The sequence below is a fragment of the Anser cygnoides genome, chromosome 5, assembly GCF_040182565.1.
Source record: "Anser cygnoides isolate HZ-2024a breed goose chromosome 5, Taihu_goose_T2T_genome, whole genome shotgun sequence".
Classification (NCBI taxonomy): domain Eukaryota; kingdom Metazoa; phylum Chordata; class Aves; order Anseriformes; family Anatidae; genus Anser; species Anser cygnoides.
In genome coordinates this window covers 7,421,745-7,437,356 of record NC_089877.1, presented here as the reverse complement: position 1 = coordinate 7,437,356, position 15,612 = coordinate 7,421,745, and the positions used below count along the sequence as shown (strand labels likewise).

The following is a 15,612-nucleotide window of genomic DNA, read 5'->3' as shown; positions in this document are numbered from 1 at the left end:
AAAAACTGACCAGGTCATCCAATCTGTTCACTTGCCAGAACATCATAAATTAGTACAGCAGTGTACAAATTAAAGTTAAGGTTGGTGAATGTCACCAGGTACTGTATGTTGGGAGCATTTTTGTGCCTTGTTTTATGGAAGCAACAGAGCTGTGAATAAAATATGCCAGGTATATTTGCTAGCAGTGGATTTAAAACCTAGAAGTGTTTAAGAATTTTGTTGTTCACCAAAAGTCTCTACTGGGATAACCTTGAGAAAACAGATTGATTTCATGTGTGTTAACCCACCTGCCCCAGTTGCTGCTCTTTTTTTTTTTTCCCCACAATTGCAAAAATGGTGGTTCTGTTCTTTTTTTCCTCCTCCCACTTCTTTGCTGACAAAACTATTAAGTGACTGGATAATACTTTATATAGGGGAATATCCAAAGTGAAGTGGATTTTGGTGTTCCATTTAAGTAACTTCTTAAGTGATCAAACATTGCTGTTCATTTGATATAATTATTTTTAAACGTTAATTTATTCTACAACTCTTTTACTTGCTTGTCTTTTTAAACAGAATGACTTTAGCAGCTCTACTGTCTGTTTCCTGGTGTCACGTTGTCAGTGTTTGATACTTGATTTGACAATTTCTTTAATCCAGTATCATTACATAAAATTTCTGTAATAAAAATATTAACTTTTTTTTTTTAAATTACAACTTCTTTCTTTTCTGATATTTTTTTTCTTTAGAGGGCAGGATTGTGTCATGGGCAACAACCTTCAGTTTGCAAGGCAGAATAATAGATGGGGAAATTCTTATTCCAATAAGGTGGAGAACATTATTAGGAAGGTAAATAAGATAAACGTACTAGTTTATATGATCTGAATGTCTGAGGTAAATGACATGAAATCACTTTGCCTGTTCAAGACATTTGTGTTGCTTTTTTGGTGAGCTTTCTATAATGCAAATGATGTAATTAAACTTTATCAGTCTGAGTTGCAAAATTCGATCCCATTATCACCAGCCATCATCCAAACAAGTGCACATCAGCAGTGAGAACAACCTTTTCAGAACAGGCAGAGATGCTTAGAAGACTTTTGTATCTTTTGAGATACCTCAAGCACGTTAGTTTCCAGTGCGATATACCTACGCAGTGAACTGTTGTGCAACAGGTGAGTGCTAGAAAGTGATTTCAGAGAGACCGGCTTGTGACCCTGACGTACACAGGTATATCCATGTCCTACGTTGGAGGGACAAACACTTTTGCAAGTGTTCTAGTAAGAAGTGTGCAAAACGAGTTTAGACACTAGTGTAGGCCTGTCAACATCTGCACTCCACTGTCATCAGGAGCACCATCTGGGGGCCTGCGTGTGGTACTGGGTAGGAAGACAGGAGATGAGGGAACTCATCTGCTAGAAAATGAGGGCGTTACTTGTCCGTTTCTCTTGCTCTTCAAGAGTGACTTCAGTGTATCATGCTAACTGTGCGCTGGATTCACTATCTCGAAGCTGTCTGAAAGGCAAAGGCAGAGGCCACGTCTGGGTGGCACTGTCCATCCTTTGCTAATCTCCACTCTTTCAGTAAAGCCCTGCAAAGTGGCTTCACCGTTAGCAGTAAAGCATGCCAGTGCAAGTTCATGAAGGATATTTTCAAAATGCGGTTATTGATAAGTAACTTCGTTTGATGGTCTGCATATTAACACTGTGCTATCCAAAACATAGATAAAGTTTATTAAATTGCAGACTTTATTTACCAATAAAAAATCTGAAGAGTTTCTCTTTATATGTGATCTTCATTTAATTGCTACATCGGTACCCACTTCGCTTAATTTTCATGTAATTAAAAAGCTGTTCAGCATATCAAGTACATAAATAAGTCAGTAAGATGCAGTTTTTCTGAGAAAAGTAAAATTATGAAAAAGGCAGACACAAACATCTTCTGGTTTTAATAAAGTTTATTTCAACTAGAGATAGTGAATAAGTGGGAAAGAGTCTGTTGAACTTTGTTTTTTATTTTATTACTTTCAGCTGAAAAATTCAAAAAAGTAACTAAACTTTTACTATCTCTTGTAGTTTTGTAAGTGGTTAGAGAAGGTATATTAATAGAGTTAAAATTGGTGATGAGACTTTCAAAACAAAATTCTTCAGTACGGGGAAAGAATGCTGGGATAGCTTTTCTCTCATTTTGTTTTACTTGACAAAATGATCTAGGATTTATTTGTTATTTGTCTGCTTTGATTTCCTGTTGTCTTTTGTTCTCCACCCTTGATTTTGAGCCCTGTTTTAAGTTCCATTTTTTGCTATGATTGCTTCTTTTTTGTAAGTAGTTACATAGTTTGGGTTACTCTATATATAAGATTTTAAAATCCTTTCTCTTTTTCAGGGTCAGGGTTCAAAGTCAAAGTGGCAGCTCCATGTCAGTCTTCCATGTTTATATATAACATATATAATGGTGGAAGTCTGTGATGTTGAGTAGGTCTCTCTATCCATTGGACGTTACATAGCTTTATGAAAAAGTTTTATGATGGTAAAATGAAGCCTCTTCTGTCAGGAAATGAAAATTCCTTTTGCGCAGCACTGTGGACAACACCATAGCAATAACGCATCCTTAGAAGTTTACACGAGATACGGTGACTCATTTCCTCCTGTCTTCACTATCGCTTGCCACGTGAGAGCCTGCTATTCCATAGCACTCCTTCAAAGGAGGAATGAAATCGTGAATGGGAGGGATAACTTCGCATATCTTCTTGAACATATTTGTTCTCCTTGTCTCTTGTGAGATATGGTGGCACAGCCCTGAGTGGTAAAGCGGTATCTTTGATTCTTTCCTGTCACCTCAAAGACAGAGATGCCCCTATCCAGCTAAATTGTCCAGAGTCTGTTTCTGAGCATCTGTGTTTTTGCTCTGTTTAAATCCTTTAACCTTCTTAGAGTTGAAAGTAAATGAATGAATAAATAATCAGAATTTGCTAGTTATGTGCTTCCTAATGTCTAATCATAGCGTATTTGAAAGAAGACTAGAAAACTCAGAAAAGAAAAGCCAGGTTGTGAATGTTTAGATGCAGTTTTGCTTTACAGATTGACAGCAACAGTCCTTTTAAAGGATTGTGAGGAAAACAAGTAGTTTGGCATTGTATATATCTGGCGTTGCGTACCATGCTTGTATTTCAAAGAGAACAAGTACATTAACATGACACTACCAATTTGTGTTTTAGTATCCAAAAGTCTCTCACTTTTAAGCCCAATTAACTATGAAATTTTAAAACAAAAATGACAAAAAAAAAGACTTAAGTGAACATCCTATTTGTAATACGATGTTTTACTTGTAAAGAGTCCTGAAGAAGATGGCAAAGCCTGCTTAGTTTAGATCAAGGGTGTTGCTTGAGTAACTCTTATCTTTGTGAATCAATAATGATTCTAATATGTAGAAAATTAGAAACATGTATGTGTCAGATCCATGGACTATGTACCCTGGTGTTTTGTTCAAGAAAATTTACCTTAACAGAAGGTTTCACTTCAGTACCTTATGTGTTTTGTCCAACTCTACCCAGTTAATGGCTGGTTTTATTGTACATTAATATGAACTTTATTATTTAATCTAGAGAGATTGTGGCTATTTTTTCTGTCAATCCGTTCCTTAATATTATTAACATATTCTACCTCAATCATTGCCCACGATTCAAAGACTATAATTTAATTCTGGCTTAACAAAAGAGGGAAAAAAAAAAACCACACCAAAACACAACAACAACAACACACACAAAAAAACAACAGTATTTTTGTATTTGCATCAGTCCGTAATCTCAAAGGGACTGGGGGATTCCTTGGTCATCTAGAGTGAGGCAGGGCAATAGAAAGACCTGCCCATTCTTTTCTGTTATTTTATATAACTTGAGTAACGTTACTGCTCATTCGTTCTTTCCTGAAGCTATATAGTTCTAATCAGGATTTCTTCTTGTGCCTAAGTCTCTTCAATTCTTTAATTTATATTGTCCTTCTCTGCGTCTTTTCTATTTGATGTATCCTTTTTCAGATGGGGGTGACCAAAACTGAACACAGAATTCAAAAGTGAACACACATTATTCAAGGTGAGGGAATATCACTAGTTTTATATAAGACATAATAATTTTGGATACGTCTTTATCATTTAAAAATATATATTGATATCCTGATTACTTTTGGTCCCAATTTAATATATTTTTGTGAGTAATCTGTAAAGTTGTCTACATTTTTTGCATCTGAAATCTGGCTAATTTGTAAGGTATCGATTCTTATGGGAAACTAATTCATAAATGAATAATTTACATTATTTTTCCATGTTTTACTGTTTGCTATGTGTGCTTTAATGCCTGTCCTGGTGTTGATCTAATTGCGTATTTGAAATTCTTTCTGAAGTCCATCACAAACAATAGAGAAGAAGCTGTTCTTTAAATCCTTTGTCATCCACAAATTTTGTCGCTACATGGTTCAGTCCCATTGCATCTATCACATCATTGAATTGTACTTGTGTGCATATTTTTTAAAAAATTGAATATTGACGCTTGAATTTGGATCCCCCTAGCCTAGAATCCTTGCTACGTTCTTACAGATTACTTGGAAAGGTTTGCACTCCTCTGTGCACTCCTCTGCATTCGTGATAGACTAGTAGTTGAAGAATATGAATTGGATGTGAGATTATTTGTTAGAATGCCTACTGCCATCTTGAATTACTCTTCGCTGCATCTGATCGTTCTCTTAGACCTCCTGTCTTTAGAAGAAGAATGACATATCTTGCAACCAATATCTGGTTATTGCTTTCATGAATTATATGCTTGTATTATGCTAGTAGTTGTAGTGGAAAAAGTGCTGTTCTCAGTTTTGTAATTTATTTTGACTTCAGTCGCTGTTGAAAACTGATTCATTTACGTGAGTCCTCTTGATCAATAGGATGGCTTTCAACCACTCTTCAACAAGAAAAGATAAATCTCCTGCCCTTTTGATGGCTTCTTTGCATTAGTATTCATTATGATGATGAGTGTGTTGTATCCAGAGCAGATGAATTATTAGGCATTGTCACATGAAACAGTGGCAAGTAGGGGTAGTAATGTTAGGCTTATACAAGGAGAGCATAAATTTTGTCTTACGTGCTTATATTACAAATGTTGTCTGCATTTGCCTTCAACTATACAAATATCTGGAAGCCAAAATTTATGGAGAAAATGCTTATTCGGTGTACTTTAAATTGCAAACTTAATGACATATTTCAAAGGAATTTTATTGCAAAACTGGTAATGAAGTAACCTAGTAATAGGTAACGCTGCCAGAACTCCCAGTGTTCTGCATCTCTGGGATATTTAAAGAGCACCTGGGGAGGGGAAGTAGCTCTCTTTTCCTCATAAGGCACTGCGATCTTCAGCTTCTAGTGTGGAAGTTAGTATAGGTGGTATTTAAAGGTTTTGGTCCAGGAAGGAAATCAGACGTTGAAAGGAGTGGGAGCCATGAGGGGAGGAAGGCTGTTCGTGTACTCCTCACCTGTCTGAGGAGTGCCAACCCTGGTGGTCAGTATATAAAGTAATAGCATGTGGTAGACAGTAGATAGGTAGACCCTTATGTACTGCTTTATTCTGATTTCTTTGATATGTGAGAGGGTGTGTTTGTTATGAGACCGTCAGTGGGAACAAATTTGAGAGATTATTCTTGCATTCAACTAATTTTTAAGCAAATTAGCAGTGCTAGGAAGCTGCTGATTTATTGTAATTTATGCTGTTCTTCAATTCGAATGTACGTTAACTGTTGGTTTTTAGCTTTTTCATTTACTTGTTGCTCTAAATTAGATTTCTGACCATAGTTTTATAGGTAATGATCATTTGAAACAGCTCGACTTCTTATGCTTTGTCATGATTTTTTTTTTAATATGACTGCTTCTTGTTCTTTTTTCTTTGTTACTCCATTGTAAAAGCTGGAGGGATTTTTCCGTTGCTATGCTAAGGTTTTGATTTATTTTATAATTTTTAAATCCTCCCTTGAGGAATTATTTCACTTCTCTTCAAATTTGTTTATTTTATTGCTTTATTGTAAGGTGGCTAACTTGCTTAATGACCAGAACATCTGAAGAGAACACATCGTGTGGCTTCTTTCCTCATAAAACTTACAAGAAATACATAGGATAGTACCTATGTTCATGGTCTGTGATGTAACAACTGGAGATGTTACTATCCAAACGAGGCCGAAGCAAATCCTCACTTGCATGTTGCATCTTAAATAGTTCCGGTTGTTGGAAAAGTCTGCTTCAGGAGAGACAAATTGAGCTGTGCTTTGTCAAGGGAAAATGGAATGCTCCAGATATGTTCATCTAAGAATTAGTGCTTAATAAAGCAAAACTTTCCAGCATAGTTACGTTGCATTTTAAATTTGAAATGAAATGTTTTGTTACATTAATGTCTTTAGTTAATGTTTAAATAACATTGATAAGAAGAAAACATGCTAGCTTGCTGTAAAATCTTGCTTGTAATTTCATTCAAGTACTAGATTTAATGCCCTTAAGAATTTTAGAAAATTGTTGCCTACTCCTTGTTGATACCTTGGTATGGGAAAGCAGATGTTATTGCTTAAGCTGGGGCCTGTAGTAGCTTCTGGCGTACTGGGCATCTTGGCACCCCTAGTAGATACCAAGCAGCAGTGTGCACGTTGTTGCTGTTTTATTTTGAGAGAGTAGTACTGGTATCTTACAGCCTTTTTTGAGTAATCTGAGGTTAAAGTGACTGTGTTGGGACGTCTGGAGTTCTGACTGTTTAGTTTAATGTCTGTGGTGGTGGTTAAGAATGGTAATATTTTCCTTTTAAACTGTGTATGAAAATATTTTTTCTTGTATAAAAAAGAAGTGTGGATCATCTTAAAAAATAAAATGGAAGAATGATACCGCTTCTCGAACAGTTTCCTCCTCAATTGTCCAAATAGAGCGTAACTGAAAAAAAATTAATCAAAAAAAAAAAAAAGGCTTTCAAGAATGACTGACAAACTTTTTTTTAAAAGTAGTTGAGCTGGTTAAAACCAATCTAAACATAATCAAAACCAGTAAAAGCCCTCCCGTAACTCCATCACGTGTGGGACAGTTGCACCATTTAAGGGCCAGCACTAGGCCGTGATAGGAGCTGAACCCGAGAAACAGCAAACTCTAATTGTGTGTGGCATAACAGCTCTTTGTGATCTTCACCTGAAGCTCCTGTGACGATGATTTTTGCTCTCCGAGCTGCAGCGGGGTGCTCAGCAGCCCTGTCTGGGAGCACGTTGGTCTCAGGGCAGCGGGGGCCCCGGCTCTTTCCTCCCCGCTCCTCAGACATGTTCGCACTTCTGTTGGTATCGCAGAACTACTTGGTACCCATGAAAAACTTTGAGATGGTTATGTGTTGAAATGCAGTAAAAGCTTTCTGTTTTTTGTCATCGTATCTACCCTTAGCCTTCTTTTATTTGCAATCCTATCCCTCAAAAGAGACGAGAGACAGACTGACTGACGGTGGCTATTTTTATACAGTGCACATATTAACTGTTGAGTAAATATAAGAGGTTTCTAAAGAGCTTATTTTAGCACAAGCATTTGTTAGAGCTGCTATATCCATAGGCTCTGTGTATATTCATTAACTATTTAGAGCTGTAACATAATACAACAAAAGGAAGCATATTTCACAGAGATCTATAACAACAGTGCACAGGGAGGCATCCATCCCAGCGTTGAAAGCAGACATTTCTTACTGCTATTTCCAGTCTTGCGGCATGTAGATATATTAAATTTATTTCTCAGATAACAAAACTAGCTAATACTTACTGCAGTGTCATGATCCTGCATTGCAAAACCACATATGTTTGATCTCTAGAAGTTTAATGTAATCAAATCTTTGAACACAGTAGAAAACTGAGCCTCTCTAGTTTCCCTGCTAGTGACAAGATTTATCCTTCATATGATTGCATCCAAACCAGTTTGTGACTAGAGGGAGAAGTGAAGCATTGGCATGAGTGGAAAGTGCGTAAATATTTAACAGAATATCCTGTCCTGTGAACTTCCTTATTGGTGGAAAGTCTCAGACTTTTCCTGTAGCAGAAGATAAGGGGGTTTTGCTGGTCAAAGATGGGGCAGAATTTCAGGAGCCTTTCCCATGGCGGTGAATATCTTTCCTTGGAGCCAAGTTTGGCAGGCTTAAGCTGTAGCACGTGCGGGTCTGGAGTCAGAGCTCATAGGTACATAGAAGTACTCCTAGCACCAGCCGTCACCTCATTTAGGAAATAGGTATGTCAAAAGTGAAGAAAATACTTTAGTTCTTGGGTTACTATCCAAAATAGTTGTGTCTCTGTGTAGTATGAAATAGGAATTTGTTCCAACATGGCATGGAAATAGAAATCTCTTCCCTATATAGTAAATTTCTGTGAATTAAATAATACTTTGTTAAAGGTAAATGCCAAAGAAGATAAATGAGATATATGGGAATTTAGTCTGTTCAGAGGTTCATTTTATTTTTGGAATGTTAAAATGATACAGCAGCACGTGCTGAAGTATAAATTTTTTAAGCTTTTACACAGGTGAGCAATTACGATTTTTCTCAGCAACAATTGATGTGGTCAGTTGAATGCTACTGTTCTGCCCGGTTGTAACATGAATTATTGTGTTGGTTTAATCACCTTCATACTGTTCTATCGCATGCTAAGCTAACAATAGATTCCGTATTTTAAAATCAAATCACATTATAGTTTGAAGGAACTGGGGGAAAGTTTAAAAAGAGCAAATATAATTACAGCTGATTTCTATGGAATACTTCAGTTTTGTTCAGTGTGAACAGAAATGCTGATTTCTATGGAATACTTTAGTTTTTTTCAGGTGTGAACAGAAATGTTAAAAAAAAAAAAAAAGCAACAACACCTTAACAGCTGTGTCAATACCAATTTTTCAAGTTGTTGAGTACAGAAATAAATCCAAATGGTGTTGTGTAAATAATTCAAATTTGTTTTACGTGGGAAAAATAAAATCTGGTCTATTTAGCAAGTGCTTTAGCTTCATTTAAGTGATTTAAAAATTGATCAATCTGTATAAATCTGAGTGCATAAAGGATTTACAGTTATGTAATTAAATTGGTATTTTAAATAGCTTTCAGCATACTGTCCAATTTGAAAGTGTGCAAGTGTATTTTCAGATAAAAAAATTCTGTTTTTTGAGATAAATCAGTATATTGTGTTTAGAGTATAGTTACAGGCATACAGCACTGATCAGATGAATTGTTCAGGACATGCTGGAGAAAAGGCAAAAATGTTGAATCAGTTGAATTCTGTTTTTCAGGCATAGTGGTTATTTTAATGTATATAGAAAACTGATATTGGTAGGAAAAAAACACCTTGAAGCTATAAAAATCTTACTACAGATTACCTAGATAAAGAAAAATGCATTCTTTGATGCTACGATTTTAACGAAGTGATTAGTCTGTATTTTCAAATAATAGATGTTTTTGTCATGTTGGATTATTGAATTATTATTTTTCCCTAAGGAAAACATTCAGTAACCATGTTTGATTTGCAGAGCACCAGAGATCATACTGGGATTGCCGTTTTGTGAAGCCATAGACATGTGGTCGTTAGGGTGTGTGATTGCAGAGCTGTTTCTTGGATGGCCACTGTACCCAGGAGCACTGGAATATGACCAGGTAGTAGAAAAACTTTCCCAAGCATATGCATATTTTATGCAACTTAAGAATTTCACATCCTTAGACCCAGAATTTCAAATGTTAATAACATCTCCTATTAACTAGTATTTCTTCAAGTCTGTTCAATGCTTTTAATCTAGTCCTAATGACTGCCCTAGAAATACAATTCCTGTTTCTAGACTGAACTGTATATTATGCTGCTTTTCTGATTTGATTTTCATTTTTTCCCCTGTATCTTGCAAAATAGATGTTGGTATTGAAACTGCTTTTTCTGATGGAAACTGAAGTTTGTGGCCACCGTTATTGCATTATAATCTTTCTTTCAATTGCTATAAATGGGGTTGATTCTGGAATACCTGTTCAGACGTCAGAACTAGTTGTCTTCTGAACGCTTTGTGATGCTTTCTTGGAAATCCATCCAACATAGCTCAAAGATTTAAAGGACTATACTTCATGAGGAACTAGAATCAACTGTTGTAAGAATGCTGTATATATGCAATGGTAAACCTTGAAGGTGTTGAAGCTGTGCCTTTACAATGTTGATGTTTTCAGCTACTGACACCTTTGGCATTAGTGAACTGACTTCAAAAAAAAATGTTTTTAATGAAAGCTGTAGAACAATTACCATTTAAAATATTTAGAGGGGTCTTATTTTCTAGCATAATGTGGAAATTTGGAAAGAACATAACCAGAACTCTGATTTTGCAATCAATTTTTGAACTTTGAAAGTGAAGAAGGCTACTGAAAATCCAGCTTGTAATGGCACTGGCTTATTATTTATTAACTTCTACATGTTTGATTCAACATTCAGTTTAGGAGCAGTTCCTCCAAAATGTTAAGTTTTTCTGATCCTGGTCTTCATATTGTGGGCTTTTGGCTCTCTGTGCTTCCAGACCAGACTTACCTTTCCAAAAATACTTTTGTTAAAATAACTGTAAGGGAATATATTGATTTTGTGTTGATTTTGGTAACATTTCATTTTTCTGTTTCCCTCATTTACACGAAGTTCAATGCTTCCTGGGTAGGAAGTGAGCTATGAATGGAACATCGGTTGACTTTGACCAGTATTTAGAAGACATTTATGCAGTGTATTGCTGTTAAAATGGAGAAGGAAAGAGGAAACAACTATCAGCAGCATAATTTACTGTTTCCTTTAAGGAAAAAGTGAAGACACTTGTTTTGGAAATAATTTGAAATGCTGTCTTAAAAATTTGTAAGAGCTTGGCAAACCTATTTGCAGTTTTAAAAGAAACTGCAGAAGAAGATCTGGACATTGGAAATTGAATATTTTGATCCTTTTCAAGAATTACCTCTGTTATTGCCCCTGTACTGCTGTAAATAGCTGTTGAAAAGGGTGCTGCTGTGGGTGAGGAAGCAGGAAGCTGTAACCCTAGTTCATGATCTTCCGATCGTGATGCCAGATACAGGCAGATATTTCTCCTGGATGTATAATGTGGCTGTGGACCACACCACTGGTCACTTAAGATGAAATTGGGATTTGAATGGTGGAAAATTCTGCCCGTGTCCTAATTCTTTCCTTAAATTAACTCACGATTCTTCATGATGGCACCAGCACAGACTGTTAACTAATATGTGCCAGCCGGCGTCCGTAGCTGAGAGCCTCTGACTCTTGTACAGAGAGCAGTAAAAGCATAAAGCTCAATATCATCACTAGGAGTCTTTTTAGAATAGTAGGGAATTTTAGTTCAAAAAAAAAGAAGACAAAACCCAAAAAAGCACCTTCTTTTCCCCCTTGCACTGCAGCCATCTTGTTGTCTACGAAACACAGACAAACGAAAGGCAGTTTAGTACGGTGAGCAGAGCGCTTGTTAGTCCTGTTTTTCTCAGTTTTAGGCAGGACAGTCGTTACAACAGCGTGCTCGTGTCACTTGCCTCTCACAGTTGGAGGCCCAGGGGAAATGTGGCTTGACCCCCAGGTGCCACCATACAGTGTGAGTAGATAGCATGGTCACCAAGGGCAGCCACCTTCCAGGGTGCGGTAGTTCACAGCAAGAACTACGTGGACTGGGGGTAAATCTTGATGCATGTAACGTTTCGCTGCTTGCTTCCCAAATGAATACTGAGTTTAAAAGGCATTTAGTTAAAGACAAACATATCATTCAAGGTTGCTAGAAGCATTATTTGAGAACTTGTCTATCAACTTGCGTGGTCCTCACACCAGAGGATCCTGGTTGGAGGAGGAGCTCGCACCTCTTCTGCACCGCCAGCGATTGCCTTGCTTTAGGCAGGCTTGTCATCGTGTTTAGGCAGGGCTGCAAAATTGGCTTCAGAGAAATTTGTTGTAGTGTTTTACTCAGTGTATGCAAGTACAGCAACTGCAGGAGATGGCTTTCAAGGAAATTCCCTTCCTCACGCTGTGTGGTGTATGTCACCTAGTTAATGAATGGGCAAGTGCATTATGCTGAATTCTCCCTGTCCTCCTGGTATATGACAACCAAGAAGCTAGTCCTTGAAAGTAAACTCAGAGTTGTTATCTTTATTTAGATTCTGTCTAGTAACAGCTGCACTTCTTAGTGGGAAATAGCCATGTCTTCTGAGCTTTAATGCTTATTAAAAGAGGCCCAGGTGCTTAAATGTTAAATTTTTGAACTAATACATAGTCTTTTTCCTCCTAATTTCTTAGACCTTATAGTGGGCTTAGGTTTTTTTCCCTCCTAATTTCTAAGACTTTATAGTGGGCTTAGGTAACAACTACATGATCTAGAAACATTTATGGTCAGACTGGGTTTCTCTTTATTCCCTGATATAGAGAATTAAGGAGGATACTAAATATCAAAAGTTGGCAGCATTGCCTTCAGTTCTTGCCTATTTTGGTCTGTTTATTTTTCAGCAGAAGCCTTGTGCATACCTTTCCTTTCTATTTCCCATCAGTTTTCTTCCTCTCAGATGTTCCTGGCTCCCAAATCCTTTGTTTTCCATTGAACTCATCTGCTCTCCTGGTTTCTGGTTCAGGGTATTTCAATGCCCTGTCCTTGTGTTTTCTTTTTCTTCCCTTCTGCTGTTTTCCAGCCACTGCATGTTCTCCAGGGGTAGCCCCACACTGTGCAGGCACGTGGCATGCAACTGTGCCCAATTCTCTTTCCAAATAAATGCATGATAAGCATTTCGATGGACAAAAGCATCTATTTCAGACAAGTACAGTCCTTTCCTATTGAACTCAATAGTAAATTTCTGAGACTAAGAGGTTGGGGTGCACCCCCTTTCTACGTGGAACATTTGCTTGAAATGCACGTGTTAGATGTGTAAAAGGCAATAATACAATGAAAACAGCACATGTAAAAGATTTCATAGAGTTGTATAATGAGAATACGCCAAAAAAATCATTCAACTTCTGTACGCAAGCAAAGCTCTTGTGCTAATTTTCCTATGTAGAATTAATGCATTTTAGTTAGGATTTGAGTGGGTTGAGGAGGTAATGACAGCCATTCCCCCAGGTCCTTTTTTCTGTGACTGAACTTGAAAAGCTTGTTTATATAGGTCAGTTTAGAGGTTTGTTTATGTATAGCTCCCTCTAAGAGAGTGAGAGAGCACTATCAAGCATTCAGTGTTAGCTTTTCCTCCCGTGTAAGATGTAATTGATGAACTGTAGGTTCATTTTGTTATTTTTTTTAATGAATTTTTTTTTTTTAACTTGTGTGGATCAGATTTTGAAAATGAGAGCTAAATTATTCGCCATGTTTCTCTTTTCTTCCTCAGATTCGTTATATTTCTCAGACTCAAGGTTTGCCAGGAGAGCAGTTGTTAAGCATGGGGACGAAAACTGCAAGATTTTTCTGTAGAGAAACTGATGCACCATATTCTAGTTGGAGATTAAAGGTAATCAATGTAATATAGCAGCAAACAGCAGAGAAACGAAAGAGGCCAAGATTTACTACAATACCATTAGCTCCCTCCCATTCTCCTGTGATTTTTTTGTTTGTCTGTCCCCACTCTGTATCCCTTCTGTTTTTTCCGTTCCCCACACTGTTCCTGAAAACCAGCACTCTGAATTTGTGCCTCTGTTTCTTAACTGGGGGCACATTTTGTGCAACTCCCAGGCTGCTGGAGGCTGGGAGGCAAGTGCACACGTGCCTGGTTGCAGCATGGGATTCAAAGTAAGCCTTGTATCTCATGAGGCATGAAATGACTCTTGCTTGGGCACGGATTTCCACTCCTCTTTGAAGAATTTGTCTCTCAGGCCCAAGCCACTCTTAAATCTTCTTCAGAACTGGTTTGGGGACCAGAAGTCCTAGGAGAAAGGAGACTAAGAAACAGTTTGATTCACTTCAGATGTCATACTGAAACAGCCTTTGGCTGAAAATTACAGTAGAATGAAAGTAGACAAAAATACGTGTTTTTGTGACCTGTCCATCTTGCTTCTCTTTAAGGAACATTACCGCACACTGGCCATAAACAGTTATAACTTCCTAGGCAAAGATTCTTTTTGGTAAATAAAATTGCTTCATGTTACTGTTTCACGGAATTTACAGAGGACTGGCAGAGTAATGAAGCAGTTACTGTTGGCATAAGACCTCTGAAGTAACAAACAGCTGACAAGCTGAAAGCGCAGATTGCATAACTTCCCACAGCAGCTTGGTAAATCCGCAGCACGTATCGGGCTGAGTAGCCGAGGTTGGCTTCCAATGTGGAGGAATCCTGCTGGGGTCAGCTGGTAAAAGGAGCCTCTGATTACACGGCTGTGGTTATACCACTTTTCTGTGTTTTTTTTTTTTTTTTTTTGTCCCCACGCACTTGATCATTACATGGCGAAGGTACATCTAGCTTTTCTCTATCAGGGAATCTGAACGAGTCCTTCCTGCGAGCAGCCCTCCTCAGGTTTAGGACTTGTTCACTTTCAGAAGTTAAAATTCTCCCATCAGGCTAAATGATGTTTTGGGGGAAGAAAGAAGTTTTGGTATGGACCACTGGTCATTACTCACAGTTTTTCTCAAAGTTATTTCAAACTTTTCTGTAATTTGTATGCTAAAAAATTTTCCATGCAGTCCTAACTTATGTCCTGCAACATGGGCTCTTAAAACAAAACCTGTCTACTGGTCTGTATTGAAGGAGGAAAATTCTAACAGAAAGGGATATTTCATCTCATAAGTCACTGATAACTGATGAAATTAGTTCTTTAGGATTTAACTGCGTATTTCATACTTCACTATTTAAAGTACTTATGCTACCTGTTGTGCAAGTGAATAAAAGTATAAAAATATCAAAAGACAAAGCACATAGAAATTGAACCAAGGCTATCTGATTTTTTTAGTGATGTTGCTGCTGTTTGGAATTAAAGGTCTGAGTTTAAGGAAATAAACATCACAGCTTTCCTGTTACTTGTATTCTATACCTATGTATATATAAAATAATATATATACATATATATATAAGCACTCAGAGTTTCATTAACCAAGTTTTTGATTAAGTTTTTAATACTTCCTCTATGATTTACAAACCATCTGTTGTAATCCAGTATTGGGGTAGTTCATATGTGAAATTTAGTAGTTTTGTATTTCATACAAAGAAGTCAAATACACTTTTTTTTCCTGTTAAACAGGCTTATTAGGCCAATAAATATTTAAAATTAGCTGGAAGTGTCCTTTATTGCCAGCTTCTAAACTCAGCTTTCCTTTTCTTTTTTTTGAGACTTTGGAAGAGCATGAGGCAGAGACAGGTATGAAGTCTAAAGAGGCCAGGAAGTATATTTTCAACAGTTTGGATGATATAGTGCATGTGAGTATTAAAACCTTCTTCCTTTGCAAAAGGACTGATGAGAATGAATAATGATTTTTCAAATATTTTAGTAGTTTTGAAGAAAAAAAACTTTTAGATGATCATTTATTTTGTAATGATCCTAACCATTCTTGTTTGCATATGTTGCACCAAGGAAGTGTCCAGCTGTGGCAGTCCATCTTTATAAAGATGTTCCTTTGTCACCGTGTGTGTTAAGCAATGGCACTTGTTCTTGTGTA

The 15,612-nt window shown here is 37.0% G+C and overlaps 1 protein-coding gene across 7 annotated transcripts in view; it reads left to right on the top strand.

Moving 5' to 3' along the window:
* HIPK3 (homeodomain interacting protein kinase 3) overlaps window positions 1–15,612 on the top strand; it is a 77,627-nt gene that overhangs the window by 46,419 nt on the left and 15,596 nt on the right. For all 7 annotated transcript variants that reach the window (XM_066997538.1, XM_066997537.1, XM_066997541.1 and 4 more), the window contains 3 exons: window positions 9,517–9,640; window positions 13,358–13,477; window positions 15,287–15,373. In XM_066997538.1, coding sequence (XP_066853639.1) covers window positions 9,517–9,640; window positions 13,358–13,477; window positions 15,287–15,373 — 331 coding nt within the window. The remainder of the gene's footprint in view (window positions 1–9,516; window positions 9,641–13,357; window positions 13,478–15,286; window positions 15,374–15,612) is intronic.